At 33.8% G+C, this 19,099-nt stretch overlaps 3 protein-coding genes across 3 annotated transcripts; 2 read left to right on the forward strand and 1 right to left on the reverse strand.

The window, feature by feature from the left end:
• The first annotated feature begins 1,266 nt into the window (after positions 1 to 1,266).
• On the forward strand, positions 1,267 to 2,023 carry LOC104096107 (glycine-rich cell wall structural protein 2-like). Its single transcript, XM_033656083.2, has one exon. The coding sequence runs from the start codon at positions 1,369 to 1,371 to the stop codon at positions 1,759 to 1,761; it is 393 nt and encodes a 130-aa protein (XP_033511974.1). The 5' UTR covers positions 1,267 to 1,368; the 3' UTR covers positions 1,762 to 2,023.
• Positions 2,024 to 6,958: 4,935 nt separating this feature from the next.
• On the forward strand, positions 6,959 to 8,787 carry LOC104096106 (UDP-glucuronate 4-epimerase 1-like). Its single transcript, XM_009602415.4, has one exon. It carries the CDS (start codon positions 7,250 to 7,252, stop codon positions 8,543 to 8,545), a length of 1,296 nt encoding a protein of 431 aa, XP_009600710.1. The 5' UTR covers positions 6,959 to 7,249; the 3' UTR covers positions 8,546 to 8,787.
• Positions 8,788 to 12,166: 3,379 nt separating this feature from the next.
• LOC104096105 (putative clathrin assembly protein At5g35200) lies at positions 12,167 to 18,722 on the reverse strand. Its single transcript, XM_009602412.4, has 16 exons — positions 18,567 to 18,722; positions 17,513 to 17,637; positions 17,351 to 17,420; positions 16,925 to 17,022; positions 16,582 to 16,723; positions 16,381 to 16,481; positions 15,994 to 16,077; positions 15,800 to 15,850; positions 15,620 to 15,685; positions 15,474 to 15,539; positions 15,305 to 15,385; positions 15,010 to 15,087; positions 14,342 to 14,485; positions 14,177 to 14,252; positions 13,961 to 14,076; positions 12,167 to 13,026 (listed from the first exon to the last, which is right to left on the reverse strand). The coding sequence occupies exons 2-16, from the start codon at positions 17,585 to 17,587 to the stop codon at positions 12,445 to 12,447; spliced, it is 1,830 nt and encodes a 609-aa protein (XP_009600707.1). The 5' UTR covers positions 17,588 to 17,637; positions 18,567 to 18,722; the 3' UTR covers positions 12,167 to 12,444.
• Positions 18,723 to 19,099: the final 377 nt, after the last annotated feature.

Raw genomic sequence — 19,099 nt, forward strand, 5'->3', positions numbered from 1 at the left:
TTGAAGCTAATTAAGTAAAGTTTGATGATAGCTAATTACACAAAGTTGAGTGACAGTCGAATTTTATCTACTTTAAGAAACAACTCTTTACTGCTCTCTCTAATTTTTTCTAAAAATTTCAAATAAACATAAAATTTCATAAAGTTTCCATCTTCTTTTTAAGAAGAAAGAAAATTCCGTCTAACATCATCATTCTAAGTCTACCAAGCTAGTTAAACTGAACTTTTAATAGCATTTGCAAAAGTTAAATGCTAATCAATCTAAGTAATATTCACTAACCAAAAACTCACACCCTAGGCTAAACAATGACATAACTACGCGTACGCTCCAATATAGATAACTATCGCTGTCTCTTGTCAACTTCTTGTTTTGACATAGCTTCATTTCAATCTTCATCTAATTGTAATCATTTGGTGATATTGCATTTTGCAAATAATCATCTCGACTTCTGAATAACTAGAGCACTACGGTATAATTGAAGCCACAAGAACCAAACTCTTATTCATACCTACAACAACAACAACGATCCAGTGTAATCCCAAGGTGTGTACGTAGACCTTATCCCTCTACCTTCAAGAAGACAGAGAAGTTGTTACCGATAAACCCTCGGCTCAGTAAAAAAAAAGGGAAGAGCAACAACAAGCACACTAAACTCTTATTCACACCTAAGTCCTAAAATCCAGAAGATTCCACCCTCCTTTTACTTTGGTTTGTCATCCGGTATTCGCTTATGGGGTCTGCTAATCCGGATTTATGGATTTAGAGGTAAAACGCTCTCAATCAAAGACAATATAACTCAATTTTCAGGTTTATTAAATATTTATTGCTCCGACACAACCTTCTATCTCCTTTCTTGATCTTTTTTTTATCAGCATTCCATCTCATGAATATGAATTTTAAAATTCTTGTAAGGTACACATGTCTGATGTCTATCAATTCCTTATTCACATTTCTCTTCTTTTGGTGTGTTGTATTATTGTCCACCTTGAATGTATAATGTATTTTATAGGTACTCCACTATGGTAGTGGAATGATACGTGGGTCGGCTTACTCTCATCATAGTATGGCTATCACATGAGGAGTCCAAAAAACCTTCTTCAATTACATGCATTTATTTCTCATCCACAAACTTTAGTCCGGCCCATTTTTAATTTCATCACTATATTCCCATAATAATGCAAAATGTCCCCCACTACCTCTAATTTTTAATGTTTACCAAACCAAAACCTTAGCATCAAAAACTATAAATACCGTTACAATTATCATGTTTCACCACAACAAGATAAAATCAAACATTACTAGCTAAATAGAGGAATACTTGTTGACAAACGTTTGCTTTTATAATTTTGGTACTTTTACTATTTAAATATGGCTAGGGTGCAGGCATTGGGCTTTCTTGCTTTGCTTGTTTTGTCAACTCTTATTATGGCTTCTGAGGGTCGGGTGGCACGAAAGGATTTGGGCCTAGACTTGGGTGGTGGTATAGGAGTGGGCGTTGGTGCTGGTGTAGGCTTGGGCTTAGGAGGTGGAAGTGGTTCAGGAGCCGGTGCAGGAGCGGGATCGGGCTCTGGCTCAAGATCAAGTTCTAGCTCAAGCTCAGGTTCAACTTCATCGGGCAATGGTGGTGCAGGTTCAGAGGCAGGCTCATACGCTGGATCAAGAGCTGGTTCTGGTTCAGGCAATCAAGGCAGATCAAGTGGTGCAGGTTCAGAGGCAGGCTCATATGCTGGATCAAGAGCTGGTTCTGGTTCCGGTAATTGAGGCGAATCATGTGTGCTCGTGGATATGGAGGTTACTATGGTAATTAAATATTCCATTAGAAAAAAGAGAGATTACTACTTTTGTATTGAATAAGAATAACAGTATATATATATATATATATATATATATATATATATATATATATATATATATATATAATGCATAAAGTCCTATATTTGTAATTAGTACCTTGTACCAGTTTGTGCCGCTGTCACTTGTGTACTAGATCAAATGGAGTAATTTAAGTATGGTTTGTGTTATATGTTCTCTCTTTCTTGAGGGTTGCTAGGTATGATGCATTAGGTTTGTTTATTAGTAATACCTTAATTGGTATATTTTTTAAATCTTTACATTAGTTATACAAATATTAGTTATATACTTTATGTGATATTATTTTATGCATAACTAATGCATAAGAAATCACGGTATTAACAATGCAATGAATTTTAATACATGAATTAGCTTTAGTTAAAGACAAAATTGCCCTTCAAAATTTATGCTTGATTAAAATATGCTATTATATTAATACAAGTTTGATATAAAGTTTGATACTGAAATTTTTTCCGATATTTATATTTATATTCCGCCAATTTCTTCATTGTAAATTTATAAAGTACGTACTGAAATGCACTTGTAATCAACTCATTTTTCTTTTTCTTTTTAATTCAAACTTTTTTTGCCTAATAATTCAAGAGAGTGGGAAATAAAATTATTTCCATAGTAAATAAATAAATACTTTGCATATTTCTTTTTTTATAAATAAATATTCAGTTCTATATTAGGTAGACAAATTAAATCAAATAATTTTTTAAAAACTTTTTTCATATAAAAACATTCCTCAACATATGTTTCTTTTAAAAAAATAAAGTGATGGACTGGTTATGAGGGTATTTTTATTACCAAATAATTATTTTAAAAATTGTGCAATGTTTTAATTCATCAAATCAAACAATGAATAAGAAATATGTCAACGTAACTAATGCTAGCATAACTAATATCAACATCATTAATACACCTTATTTAGCACTACTCTTATGCACCCTACCAAACGATAAGTTATTTTACACACAAAAATTAGGTAGAAGTGGTTGGTGTATTATGTTATGTTAATTTACACCTATGTTTTTATTTTGAGACATTAATTTTAATCAAACTTTTAGTCCAAAATGTCACGTCCTTAGTCGTTAACTAAATATACGTGCGGCACTTGACAATTTGCTTATGTTCTTGCTATGCCAAGTCAGTCTTACTACACTCAAGTTTGCTAAGAGAATGGTAGAAAGAACACAAGAGAATTGTTAAAGAAAGCTTTGTAATAGAGAAAACTTGAATTGTTTGCTTGATGAATTACAAATGAATGACTTTCTTTAAAACTAGTGCGTAAATATTAATTGTTACACAAGTCCTTAATATTTACAAAATAAAAGTTTTCTGTAGAATTCTCTACAAGCCTAGAAGATTCCAAAGACTTTCCTAATAAATCCATAAACATTTAGGATCTTCCAAAGGAAATGTTTATAATTCTCTAGAATCTTCTTACAAATACAAACATTCCTTTTATGTAAGTTTTCATGTGGTATTAATATATGTTAAATGATGCTTATGTGGCATGATGACACGGCGAGTCATCACAAAAAGCCAGCTAAATTAACCTGTTCAACTAGATGGCAGATTTTAGCCGTATTATTAGTCAGTCGTATAGTCCGTGCAAGTACTATTTATATAATTGACTGAGTGGATGGATATCTTACTGTAATCACAGTCACAGCTCATATATATGGCAGATCAATCTTAAAGTCAAGCCTGTAGACTGTAGACAGACACTGCTTCACAGCTCTTGTATCATGTCAAACTACTATTCTTAGATTCCATAAGTTTAGTCCTCAATTATAACTTGTTTGGCCAAGTTTTTATTTGGGCCAAAACTATTATTATTATCTTTTTTGTCAAAAGTGTTTTTGGCTAAAAATTAAAATGTTTGGTCAAGATTTTAGAAGGAAAAAAGTGTTTTTGAGCAGAATCAGAAGTATTTTTTGAGAAGCAGAAAAATGTAGCTTTTCTTCAAAAGTACTTTTTTGAGAAACGCTTTTGAAAAAAATACACTTAAAATCAGTTTTTAAAAGTTTGGTCAAACACTAATTACTGTTCAAAAGCGTTTTTCACATTAATTAACCAAACACAAACTGATTCTCACTAAAAATATTTTTAAAAAAAATACTTCTCAGAATAAACAGATTTTAGAAACTTGGTAAAACAGGCAATTAATTACGACAGAAAACTGGGTGACAGAAAATTAATAGTAGGATCAACTAACTCATCAGAGCTAATAACTATATTTGCATTCTCTTTAATTTTAGATAGGAAAGATGATTGTTTTCCTCATTTTATAAATTGAAAGGGAGCACAGTTTGGAAGTTGACGTAGGGCTATATAAAGGCATAAAGCTAGTTAGATCTTTCCTTTTTATTTTCCTTGATGGTTTGTAATTACTTCGAAATTCGAATAATTTGAATTCCCATTAGAAAGTTTTATTTTGAGAAGTAAAATAATTCTTATGGAAGACGACTTAATTCTTAAAACTTCAAACTAGAAATTCTAGTTAAGGATGGAAGTTATACCATTATTAAGAGATTAGATTCTAATATTTTAAAAAAAAATATTTCATTACTTGAGGGATTGAAATGGATTATTTGTTCCACCAAAGGTCCCGCGCGATTAATTGTGTTAGATATTTTTCATTGCAAGCGAGGATATATAATTCAACATTTTAAAGTATAGTCCCCCAAAAGAAAGATAAAAGAGAACTAATGTGGAAAAACATAATCAAGAAACTAAACTGCATCATTGTATAAGCTCTTACGGGTGTTTTCATTATTACAAGTTTACAACAGACAGAATGTGCTGGATTGGTCAAAAGAACACACTTTGCTTAAAAGCTAAAACCTAATTAATATCACATTCAACCTTTTTTTAAGTTTTCTTTCCCATTCCAACCACCGAAGATTAGAATCTTAATCCTTTCTTTTGAAAGAGATTATACACTTAAACAAATAAGTTAAGTCAAGAGTGAAGGCCCCAGGGAAAATTCCAGAAAATATATTCAAATGGATGGCTCAATGCACCGCCAATAACACCCTACATGTTAATGTTTTTATTAATTTCTTCTCTCTATCTTTTTTTTATAGCATAAGTTGCATTAGTCTCATCAAAGAGTTAATTTTTTTATTTTTTTTTACTAAACCCTGGAAATTCAAAAGCTCACTAAATCATGAGTTAGCGTTCAACCCCGAATAATTGAGCTGGTAATTTTCAAGATTTTGAGTAACTTGTATGATTGTAATTGTTACAATAAATCTTTTCACAATACGGTATAGTCATCAAAAAAAGAAAAAGTTATAATTAATATTTTATTACGACGTGCAAGCTGCACCAAATTAGGTCCATATATTTTTTAAAGGTGCCAAATATACTTCTCTATTTTCGAAAAAATGGTCTAAGAATATCCCGTTATATTATTGGATTATCTATATCTCTGCAGTCATATTTTGGGTTCAAATATACCCCCAATTTAAACGAAGGGACACGTGTCATCGTCCTGTTGGTCAATTCTAAATATCTTCTAATTAATTAAAAAGACCCATTAATCATACCCGAAAAGCAATTTTTTAAAGCAATTATTTTTTGTAAAAACTGAAAAAAAAAACTGAAATTATTTTTACTAAAAACTGAAAAAAAATAAAAATATTTTTTTTTCAGTTTTTACAAAAAAAATGCTTTAGAAAAAAATAAAAAATATTTTCTAAAACTATATTTTTGAAAAAACTAGAAAAACAAAAGCCTGAAAATTAATTTTCTAAAGCAATATTTTTTGTAAAAACTGAAATTGTTTTTTTACTAAAAACTGAAAAAAACAAAAATAATTATTTTTCCAATTTTTACAAAAAAAACTGCTTTAAAAATAAGCTGAAAAATATTTTCTAAAACAATATTTTTGTAAAAATTGAAAACAAAAACTAAAAAGCAAATTTCTAAAACAGTGTTTTTGTAAAAGCTGAAAAACAAATATTTTCTTTTCTTTTTTTTCAGTTTTTAGTTAAAATTATTTCAGTTTTTAATTGCTTTTCAGTTTTATTTTTAGTTTTTACAAAAATATTGTTCTAGAAAATATATTTCAGTTTTTTTAAAGCAGTTTTTTGTAAAAACTGGAAAAAAAATCATTTTTTCAGTTTTTAGTAAAAATATGTTTTTAGTTTTTTCCAGTTTTGTTTTAAAAAAATATTTTTCGGGTATGGATAATGGGTATTTTTAATTAATTAGGAGATATTTAGAATTGACCAACAGGACGATGACACGTGTCCCTCCGTTTAAATGCGGGGTATATTTGAACCTAAAGTATGACAGGAGTATAAATAATCCAATAGTATAACGATCGATATTTTTAGACCATTTTCGAAAATATGGGGCATATTTGGCCCTTTGAATTTTTTAAATATAACAAAAGGTGTAGCTTAATCTTCTCATGGGGTCCAACTGCAGTGAGGATTTTTAGCAATACGTTTCCTTTTTTTGGTTTCATTTGGTATTAGCTACTCGGATAAATTCAAATTCACAACGGAAAGTGTCATATCAAAGACAATTACATATACTCAAAACTCGAACTCTAAAATTTTTATTAAAGAAAAGAGTATTTACTACTTCATTATAATTCTTATTAATAGCAATATTATGTTTCTTCCAAAGGCAGAATAATATAGGAACTTACTATTATACACTTTTTACTTCTTGAGTAGAGATTTTACGCTTTCCTTTACTCTGTCACAAATTGGGATCAATGTCAAAATAATTGTAATTCCACACCTTAATGTGTCTCTTTAATTGGAATATTAGAGCACCTTAATTAAAAACCATTTTCTTTGTTTCCAATTAAAGCATTTTCTATTATATGAATAAAGAATTCGAAGAAAATAATTTAATCACATGGCAAAAATTAGCTCAACAAGTTTATATATATATATATATATGAAAATTAAAATTAAAAGGTGCGCTAAGATTTCCAAAAACTTTCCACCTAAAGGTAAAATATTATTATCCAATTAAAGATTTACTATCTTTCTACAGTTTCTATTTTTACCCATACCCCTCTTTTTCTCTCCTCACTTTCTAAAAAGGCAAAAATCCAGTTTCCTAAATTTGTACTGCTTGGCTTGGCATTGGCTGTCTCCTCGAAACTCTCTCTTTCTCTCATCCAATTTTCTTTATCCTTTGAATATTTTTCCTTTCTCTCTCTTTCTTTAACGCGTTTTGAAGCTTTCTTTCAATATATATATTCCTCTTCTTTCTTCTTCTTTCCTCAGGTGCAGACTCAAAACAAACTTTCGCCATTTTCCTCTGCATCTAACAAAGTTTCAATTTTTGTCTCTCAATCTCCACCCAAAAGTAAATTACAAAACAACCCCAGAAGTTTCTTTTTTCTCATTTTCTACAGAAAATGCGGCCATTAGAAGAGCAATTGTATCCATCAACACCAGGAAAGTTCAAGGACAAAACTTATTACTCTGTAAATCGGCAATTCCACAGATGTTTCGCTTCAACGAGTACAATGTTCCTATGGGCGTTATTCTTAATAGCTTTAACGGCGTCGTATTTGAGTTTTCAGTCATTTATGGATTCCGGTACCAGGTATCTTTCCTCCACTTGGGGTAGTCTTCATTGGGAGAAACAAGTTCGTGACTCCGCCCAAATCCACCGCGTCAACGGCATGTCCGTACTTGTAACCGGTGCAGCTGGTTTCGTCGGGACCCACGTTTCCCTCGCCTTGAAAAAACGAGGCGACGGAGTCGTGGGACTCGACAATTTCAACAATTACTACGACCCCACGTTGAAAAAAGCGAGGAAAAATCTGTTAAATTCTCAAAATATTTTCATCGTTGAAGGTGATATAAACGATGCGCGCATGTTAGCAAAGCTCTTTGATATTGTAGCATTTACGCACGTTATGCATTTAGCTGCGCAGGCGGGTGTGCGATACGCCATGGAAAATCCACAATCTTATGTTCATAGTAATATTGCTGGACTTGTTACACTTCTTGAAGCTTGCAAAAATGCTAACCCGCAACCCGCTATTGTATGGGCCAGCTCCAGTTCGGTTTACGGGTTAAATGAAAAGGTACCGTTTTCTGAATCGGATCGGACTGATCAACCTGCTTCGTTATATGCAGCGACAAAGAAAGCCGGTGAGGAAATTACTCATACGTACAATCATATTTACGGGTTATCAATTACCGGGTTGAGATTTTTTACTGTTTATGGTCCATGGGGCAGACCCGACATGGCTTATTTTTCATTTACCCGGAATATTTTACAAGGAAAACCGATTACAATTTACCGGGGTAAGAATCGGGTTGACTTGGCCCGGGATTTTACTTACATTGATGATATTGTGAAAGGGTGTGTTGGATCATTAGATACGGCGGGGAAGAGTACCGGATCGGGTGGAAAGAAAAGAGGCCCCGCTACTTATCGGATCTTTAATTTGGGGAATACATCGCCGGTGACTGTTCCGATGATGGTTGGGATGTTGGAGAAGCATTTGAAGGTAAAAGCTAAGAAGCATACTGTGGATATGCTAGGAAACGGCGACGTTCCGTTTACCCATGCAAATATTAGCTCGGCCCGAAAAGAACTCGGATATAAACCGACAACTGATTTGCAAACCGGGTTGAGAAAATTTGTTAGGTGGTATCTTTCTTATTACGGCTATAGTCAAGAAAAGTCTGTAAAGTGATTGTTCAGTTAATTTTATTTTCTTTTTTTAATAGAAACTTTTGTTCTAATGATTTAATGTTTTTTAAAATCACCGCAAGAAAGGTGAAGAAAAGGACAAAAAGCAACAAAAAAAAATGAATACTATTCTTTTCTTGGGGGAGAGGAGCTAAGAAGATTGAAGAGCTCCTTATCCCTTGTTTAGAATATTGTTATTAATTGCTTTCATGTATAGGATAAACAAAGTTGCTCATTTGTGGTCCACTTAGCATCTCTGTCTCTTTATAAACGCATTTGCACTTTGTTTATTGGATTCCTTGGAATACATATATGATAAAGACACTTGTATAGCATAAGCAAGTACAAGTAAGATTGTAATTGATTGGTAATTTAATACTAGAGTTGCTATCTTATATTTTATAAGGCTGTGGTTTGGTTCTTCTTTGATCAGTCTACCCTGTGTAATCCATGCGTGAGGTTTGACAACGATAATGTATACGCAAATCATCCATATATTGACCCTTAGCTTAAGGACCTTTGATCAATCTTTTCCCCTCAACTTATGTACTTGAAATTCTTTGACTGCTTCGATATTTGTGCTTTAAGTAATTGGCCGAAAAGGCATCTCCAAGGTGAGGAGACAGATTCAAAGGAAATTGTGAAGATTCAGAATTGAGCGAATTTTAAGTTGGAAGGTGTCATTCTGGAAAGGGGTATGCCGAATGATCGGGGACCATTGAGATGTGGCCAAGTGCGAAGCACATCGAACCAGGAAGTCGTGCTAGCAGAACTAAGAGAGTTTTTGTCTATAGGGCGAGTACAGATGTATTACCGGGAACATTGGGTACCTGCTAAGGAAGCGACAATTGGAAAATAAAAAACTTTGTTCGTGAATGTGGCGATGCTACCACTTTAAGAATGGAGTACTCACCAAGGGTACGTCCCAAGAGCTTGCTGACTGCCAAAGGGTACGAAGCATTTGAGTTGCCAAAGGTTCCATGTTGCAGCATGAATTTCCCAAGGCCGAGCTAGTATGCCAAGTGGGACGAGTGCGCTAAGAAGAATCTTCCACATTGAGTGCGGAAGGACCCGCCTATGCAGAGGCATTGTGGTCGAAATTATGAGTCCTGAAGCAAGCAAGTCTTCAAAGGTAATAAGCAAGTCTTCAAAGGTAATGAGGGCAAGGCAAGGGCTACATGATCGATTGAACTATGAGAGCTATGCCAGAGGGCGTGAAAAGGCTACGGGAGAGATAGTGCTACGAGAGTTGCGCCAAGAAGTATTATAATGTGCTTACCTTTGAGGGAAGAGCTTCAAACGGACATGAAGGCCGTGAGGCTCATGGTGTGGTTGACATGTGTGGGTCGCCACAAAGTTAGACATCAGAGTGGCGCAGCGGAAGCGTGGTATCAAAGTTGATTAAGGATATAATATGCCATGACATGATGTCAAGGCAGGAGTTAAGATGGAGAGTGCATTTTGGATGTCAATGTGGAGATCATATCGAAGCAGAGATTGATGTTCATATGCCACGAAAGACGCACGTGACGAAGGCCAAGGACTAAGGTTCCGTTACTCGGGGTGAAGCACAAGATGTGTACGGATGCACGGGGCGTGTATCAAGCTTGGGGATTGGACTATGCACGCGAGAGCGATGCTCAGTTCTAGGCGAGGGACAGACATGTCCTAAGCTAACCCCGGGTGTGCGCATGGATGAGATCCAGCAGATGCGATGCGTCAAAATTAGTCGAGGCCAAGAGCCTGGATATCAGACGGGAGGCACAGTTGGAGCGAGCTTCATAGGCAAGCTCCACCATAGGCACAAAAATGTGCTAGAAAACCTAGGAAAGGAGAAAGGCTAGTCTGTAGTGAGGGGTGACTGCAGGCGCCGCATGAACTATTTGATGCCACTGACGTACGTGAGTAAGTCGGCCGTGACACGTGGTAATATCAATTAGCTACTCAAATTAGTTATTTTAATGGACCGACTAATCCATAGTGGCAAAAATCATCTTATTTTGAGAAGTGATTTTTCTTATAAGTATTTTTTTTTAAAAGTACTTTTGGTGAGAAGTAGTTTGTGTTTGGTTAATTTATTTAAAAAATATTTTTGAACAGCAATTAATATTTGACCAAGCTTTTAAAAACGGATTCTAATTATATTTTTCTCAGAAGTGTTTTGGAGAAAAGATACTTTTTTTTTGCTTTTCTAAAATTGTTTCTACTTCTTCTCAAAAGTATTTTTTTTTTCTTAAAACTTGATCAAATACTTTAACTTTAAAAAAAAAACTTTTAAAAATTAAAAAAAATACTTTTAACTTTGAAGAAGCTTGGCCTAAGATGTCAGAAGCAACAAAGATCTCTCGTCATGTGCCTCACACGAAATTGTTTATATTAAAAAGTGAAATTTCTGGATCCAATGTTTTACCTTTGCCCAAGATTTTGAATCTCATGAGCTCCATTTTTCAAACATAGCACAAAGTAAAATTTTCCCATTGAACTATACTTGAAGGTGTACTAGTTAAAATTAAGAGGCACATGGGATATTATTCCAATTGAATGCATTTAATATTTTATGACAAGAATAGATAGTAGACAGCTAAGAGATGAGAGCAAACCGTGAAATACGGCTACGAGTTAAATGGTTGGGGGCCCACAACCATGTGAGTGATGTAATAAAGTTTTTGAGCCTCTGGATTGGGATGCAATTTGTGGGCCACCCGTTTAGCTGTAAAGCTCCTCCTGGATTTTCCCCGCCGACACTCTGGATATTTTTGTTAATTTGATACTTTACTATGCAACATTTATTTTGTAACTTCAATATTTACCAAGCAAATTGTATAGGAACAGATTTTTTTACACAAACCAGAAATTAAATACTCTCTCCGGTCCACAATAAATAATTTTTTGGCCTTTTTTTATAATTCAAAATAAGTAATTTTTTTAGATTTTAAGAATGAATTAATTATTTTTTTCCTACACTGTTCTTGGAGTAAATAGTGTTGGAGTATGTGTTAGTAGTGTTTATGTAAAGAAATAATAAATATTAATATGATTAATTTCATTATTAATTAATATTAAAAAATTTAATTTATATAAAAACAATAAAAAAATCACTTATTGTGTACACGAAATATTATTGTGTACACGAGAGAGTACAAGATTAGTTAAAGCCATACTACCATGGAGTTAGTTGCTTTGTGTATTACCAAAAAGTTTACATTTTCAAAGTTGCCCCACTTGTAGATTGTAGTTAATGGTAATGGTTGCCACTCGGAAGGCATAACAGAAAGAATACTTATCCCTGAATATGCCATTTATAAGTCGTAATTAAATGCGTTTATAGTGTTGTAAATTGCGAATTATAAGTAACAAAATATGCAAAGTTGCCGTCACCAACTGCGGTTTAGAAAACGCAATCAAAATGCGATTTAGAATGTGCAATATCAAATTGCGATTTACAAAACGCAATCACCAAATGCGATTTATAAGTCGCTAACTCATAATTATTTTGCAATTACCGATAACGATTTATAAGTCCATTTAGCGAATGCTAAAAACAACACACCAATGGAAATAATTGAGCCAAAAGTGCACATTTTGGCTGGAAAAAACCCCAACCTTACTTTAGCTCGGCACTATATTTGAAAGATTATTCAGTATTCTATTGAGAGAGGAGGAAAGAACATTTTCTGATTAATACTCTGTTCGATTATTATTTACATTTACTACTAACACAAACATGAGGTACATGGGATCAACATGTATAATTGCCAAGAAATATAGCAGCCCCTTACTGTCACTATGACTAGAACAACCAGCCAAATAAATCTAACTGAATTACATATTGGTTATTCCATCTTATCAACAGTCTAATTTCTTGCATTTCCAAATACCATCTTTTCTCTTTGAAAAATGATTTTATATTAAGCTAGCCTGTGAGTTTTGATTTTGAGACACATGAGAGTGATCCTGAGAGGGATTATAAGTTGTAACATCTTGGTCAGTGAAAGGATTCCCAAATGGATTTGTGTCATTTTTAACCAATGCTGGTCCTTCTAGTTGCTGAGGCACATCAGCTATCTTTTCTTGCATTTGTGTTTCTTGTTGTTGATTCTTTCCAGCATTTTGTTGTTGAGTTATAACAGCATTTTGCTGTTGTAGAGACACGATAGCAGCCATTTGCTGCTGCATTAAGGCTTCATGTTGACCGGGAATTCCAGAAATTTGTTGTTGTCCCATGAATGGTTCTTGTGATTGAGACATATTGGCCATCTGTTGTTGCATTAAAACCATATAGTCATGGTATTGAGCCATAGCAGCCTTTTGTGCATCACTTGTTCCAGAGTTGCTTGAACTATAAAATGCATCCTGGGAATTATCGGCTACCTCAAACGGATTAGATGAAACATCCCTATTGTAAGGGTCATTTATATTCTGTCTTGCCAATGCTGTATCATATAGATTATCCAACTTTGATCTATCTAGTACACCCCCTTGTATCTGGAAATAAGATAAAGCATTTCAAACATAATGAGTAAGTCATTGGAAAAGGATAATGTCAAAGTTCCATGAGTACACTGAGGACGATATTGATGGACTAGTCTAATTAGCTGATACAACTACACACTAAATTATGACAAAGAAAAGAAGTAAGGTGGCTGGAGAATTGCTTATGAATTGGTTAGACGATAAATACAAGAATGGATTAAACTTAGTATACACTAACAATGCAAATAATTCTATGTAATTTAGCTTATTTTAGCAGGCTATTTTCCTGGTTAATGGTTCCGCTTTATATAGGCAATTACAAGTAGATATCTATTAATTGGCCTGATGGTGTAAATGTTCTCTTACACCTTAGTGTAAGAGAACAAGAAGCAAAAGGTCTGAGAGATGTGACGAGCTGGGGGATCAACTAGATTAGGCCTTCAAATGAATGTGCCACACAACTTGAGAAGACTAGAGTAAGGATTTTGTGTCAAAATTTGAAGATGTGCTCAATATTTAAAAGCATGATTATCACTTTGAAAGCTTTCTTGTTTTCATCATGCAGAAACAGGCATGGAGAATAACCACAGCTAGATAAATATATTTCTATATAGAGTGATTTCATATCCTATGGAATCTCCACGGATTGATCAATGTGGCTAGCAAGTAAAATAGCAAGATGGAGAGTATTATTACCGTTGCAACTTCTTAAGTAAAATAGCAAGATGGAGAGTATTATTACCATTGCAACTTCTTAAGTTGGCAGGAACATTATTTAATCAAGCAAAGTAAAAGAAACACTAATTCAAAACAATGCTCTTTCTGCAATCTCATAAATTAATGAATAAGCAATTTCGCCAGGAAGTAGAAAATTATCACAAATTTAATATAATGCCAATCACAACATAGTTTTTTTGAGTAGGTCTGCTGTTAATGAAAGGCTAACCAGCTTATTATCTGTGGACGGCCCCTGGTTAGAAGTTGATGCTGTAACGAGTTCCAATTCCCAACCTGTTGGTTCACTACTTTGTTCTGAACTGCTCAAAGAATTTGACAACTCCTCTACACATAACATAATGAGCACATTTAGAAGAAAAACTTGGATCCCTCTGCATTGGTAAGTACAAATATAAAGAAGTGAAAAAAAGCAAGAAAGATATACCAGGTGTACTAATAACTAAAGCTAGGGCGTTGTTATCTTCCAGAGCAGCCGATTCTTGACTTGGTTCATCAAAAGACTATAAACATTTATAATTAGCTACGGTGGATCATTAGGAAATATCATTTTCCATTTGGAAGTAATTAACTTAGGTCAAGAAGTCCTTACTAAAAGGTCAGGAATGAGGGGTGGGGCTGGAGTCTCAGTATTACTCTCTTCTTTCGTTTGTATTTCAGTTTCTTGCTCTTGATCAGCCCCAGCTGGTTTGGATTCAGGAACAGCAATGACCTTGGTACTTCTGTCGTCATCATCCTGTTGGCATAAGAAAAAAAAGAAGAAATTCCAGAAATAAGACTATAAACTTGTTACGTCTGTGGGGGTCAATTTCACGAAAGAGCACTGAATTTTACCCACTGTAGCAATAAGGTAACCTCGATGGGTATGTTTTGTCGTTACAATGGATAAAGCTTAGTAACTTTACTGTGAGTAAAGTTCAATTACTTCAATGTGACAAGAAATATATTTTTGTGACTTTACTCTTATAGTGAATAAAGCTCTCATATATTCCATAAGCACTTCCCAGGCCAAAGCCTTAGGGCTCTCAAGAATTGATATGAAAGAAGGTTTTGATAATAGCAGCTTCTATCATATCGAATTGCAATTACAGAAAGGTGTAAATTTCCAGGACTCAAATAACAAACAGCCATGTAAATGGACAGGTTTTGTCTGCTATGTGAGAACATTGAGAACAACAGAACTATATGTAAAATTTAGTACCTTATAACAGATTGAAATTCTAACCACAAGATTTTTCAATTGAATTCTTTACAACGTACCGGCCTCCATGTAATCATAAGAGGTTTTGGTGCATCCATCAAGTACTCTTCCATTGCTGTTATGAATGATTCAGGCGGCTGTATTTATTATTTAGAGAGAAGAAATAGCATGTTACAACAAGAAACGTCAGCATTACTATATAAAGTCTGTAAAATAGGAGCAAAAGAACATTGTCCAACATACTTAGAAATCTGATAGGAGTACTTGTTTGTAGTTTAAGATTATGAGAATATACGAATCAAGGGGAAGAAACATGGAGCAAAAGGAGAAAGATACAAAGACTAACTGGATTACCTTTTCAATTTTAACATATTTCTGCCCTCGTCCAAAGTCAAGGTTCCTGCATATCTCAAAGAACTCAGATAGCTTAACTGCCTGCATCACACATATTTCTGAGTATTAAAACATAATATGCACAATAAGTAGATCTGAATAGGCGTATGTACATAGAAAATGCACATACCTGGTCTCCTGCCCTTCGATAAATTTCAAGTGCTCTGACTGCATCATGACGTTGCATCTCAAAAAACTGTAAAAGGTTATTAGTCAATGCCTTTTGTTTTTCACATAGATCCATCCAGTATCGCAAACATTTGGTCTGTATCATACCTTGTCCACCAGGTTAAGCATCCCATCAGCAATTGCTACATATAGACTCGCACTTTCTGCTGCAACCTGTATTGAACAAAATGTAAATCAGTAAATGAAAAGTTGATTTTTTTAAGTGTGGAAAGCATTAAAGCCAAATGAAGTTACTGGTGTTTAGTGAAAGGACGGTCAGCAACTCACAATTGAAAGGGCATGCTGAATCAAGAAATTATATTGAGCTGCTCCCACTGGCTGAAAATATAACAGTCATTATTCCTCTAAAGCAAAGGAAATGTATTGGTACCAGAACATTATAGGACGACATATACGTGAACCAAAATATAAAAAGGAACAGAGATTTCAAATGATTACTCAGTAATTAATTGATCCATCACCTGACAATCAAGAAGGCGAGAGAGCAGTTGTTGTAAAGCAGGTATTGTTTCTATCAAGGTTGGGGTGTTTAGCTCCTTGATTCTCTGTTTACAATCAACAACAGTTTCATAACAAAATAAAAGACTTACCAATTGCATTGAGAAAACTTGATTTGGCTATTGATTTTTAGGAGTGATGACAGATATTGAGATACATTCCAAAAGAGTCCGGGACATGAATATTTCATAACAAAATAAAAGACTTAACAATTGCATTGAGAAAACTTGATATGGCTATTGATTTTTAGGAGTGATGAGAGATATTGAGATACATTCCAAAAGAGTTCGGGAAATGAATATTTCATAACATTATAGCTAGTTTTATTCAATGCAAAATGGCATATATACCTTCCGTTCTCTCTGAAAATCATATCTCATAATGCAGAAGCATTCAAGGTATTCTTCCAGATATAAAGCATAAGAACGAATCCAAGTCGAATAGTCCCATGCTTCACAATCAAAATCAGAAAAATCCACTTGGTCAGTTTCTCATATTTTAGTAGTAGTAATTATTTGCATACTATAAACAAAAATGATAGGAATATGTACCATTGGTGCTTGTATCATCCTTGAAATGTGTTAGGTTTAACAAATGGCCTCTATGAGCAGTATAATTAACAAGCTCTTGAAGAAAGGAAACATCGACTTCCCTCATAGCACGATGAATAACAATTAACGTTTTTAGTGCAACCTGAACAAGGAAATCAAACAACAAACAAAAAAAAAAGAATATAAGAGTCTGTCAGTAGAAAAATACATATGATCTACATGTAATTATTTAACACAAGACTGTGAAGGCGAGAATTGTAAAAGAAACAGCCATCAGCAAAAGGAACTCAATGCATTGAAGTAAAGCAAATAAAACAAATAGCATGGTGTAAATGGATCATACTTGCCAAGTACGCGTTTTGGTGAGCCTCTTGGAAAGAGTATGTAAGCAATAGCAAACATCTGCTCGAGGTCTGTTGCTTGAAACTGCATTAAAAAGAGCTGCAAAAAGAAGAAGTTGAGTACATTGTGCAGTAACCATTTAAACGCAAAAGGAAAACAAATGTATGACAAAGTATTTTTATATGTCAAGTCAAAAGGTTCATATATAACACTGAAAAACATATTAATTGGACACATCATCTGAATTGGATAACAAAAGGCTGAGTCCAAATTAGAAGCCCATAATTCCTAAAAGGAAATAAAAGAGACATTTGAAGGTTGCCTCAGCCTTTGAGTAATGGAAGTTATATGCTGCTGAGACCACTAAATATTGACAGAAAGCTTTAATTTCAATGTCAATAATGTGCAGAGTTAAAATTGAACTTACTTCGTACGTGCTTTTCCTTTGGCAGTAGTTCGACATGGTTTGTGGCTTTGAGTATAGCAACATCTAGTTTCTGAAGGAAAAAAACATTCTTAATTAATGGTTTTTCTAACTCAAAATTAAGACTATAGCACTAATAATAGTATATTCAAAGATGTAATTCACCTTGTACTCGCTGTTAACCTTGGCAATCCCAACCATTGTGGAGTCTTTTAAAGCACCAAGAGCTTTTCTCGCCATATGCAGCAAAATCAGAACCCCAAGAACTTAATTTTGTTACCCAACAGAACCTGGAAAAAGACATGCAACAAATTTCACGTAATGCATTTCGTATTCTTTCAATCTTGTGAGCTTCTCAAAAAATCATCCATAAACCGTCACAAAAAATCTTTTAACATTTCCATCTCTTAGGCCTTATGATTTCTGCAACGTTTTACTTTTTAATCGCATAAGAGCTAATAAAGTAGCCAGATACATAATATGTAGTGCGGAGGCAGAGTCATTTTTCTGATTCCTTTTATTATTTCAAAAGAACAGAAGTTCAGCAATATAATTACACATCATTTGGACACTGGCTACCCGACTTCTCGGATATCTTAATATAAAAATGTGAAATCACAGTGTCATTGAAATCTAAAGCTTAAGTTTTTCTTAAAATCTGATCCCAAATTGGATAGAGATACACAAAACAAATGATTCTTCATATTTATTACACAAATAATTAATTATCTGACAGAGTACTGTTTCATTCAAGAACAAGCAGCTCTATAGACCATCAAAACTTGCATTTTGCATATTCAACAATATAACTTGCAGAGGCGGAAGGAGCCATTAAACAGTTCAACTGAATCTAGTATTTTTGACACGAATATGATATGTGTGCGTGTGTGAAAAAAAATCACTAAAAATTTTAACTAGTATCAAATTCCGATTCCCTAATGTCAAAAGTACAATGTCATTAATGCTTACAACCTTAATGTTGAAGCACATCACATTTGAATCCTACGTCCGCCTCTGAAGCATGTGAAAATAATAAACATAAAATTAAGGAAGCACCATTAAAATGGAATAAAAGAATAAAATTGGAATAATCATTATTGATCACGATTTTAGTGCAATTTACCAAGAATTAAGAAATGGATAAAGAAAAATAGATATAAATGTTACCATGAAAACATATTCATCTACGATTACATGAGCATATATAGGAAATGGTTACCACGGGAACCGATCGCTGTCCGGCGGCCGGTGCAAATACTCCGGTGATTGAGTGGATAATTAACAATGGCGAGGGAAAGAGAAAACCATATGTTATTATGCACATTATTACGTAAAGCAATATATCATAATATAGAAGTCACATTCTTTTCCACCAAAAAAATAAATAAATAATTGAAAACATAAATTAAATATTTTTGGGCTCGCTAAAGACCCGCTATTTGGGAATTCTGAACTGGAGTCCGTTTCATTCTTTAAAAATGACCAGTCCAAGTCGTCAAAAATGGCATGGCAGTCATTTTTATGGGTGGTTATTAAAAGATAATCAGCGTTTGCAAAGTTATTGAAAAATAGTCATTATTTATTGCGGAGATAAATTTAGACAAAAGTACGAAACACAAAAAGTTCCAGCATAATATGCTTGATTATGGACTTTAACGTATAACTTTTTCTATGTTGGAACTCTGACACATAATGAGTTCCAGTACAATATGTTGGAATCTCATATGTATAAAAATTGAACCCCAACATATT

Source organism: Nicotiana tomentosiformis, chromosome 6 (assembly GCF_000390325.3).
Source record: "Nicotiana tomentosiformis chromosome 6, ASM39032v3, whole genome shotgun sequence".
In the NCBI taxonomy this organism is placed as follows: domain Eukaryota; kingdom Viridiplantae; phylum Streptophyta; class Magnoliopsida; order Solanales; family Solanaceae; genus Nicotiana; species Nicotiana tomentosiformis.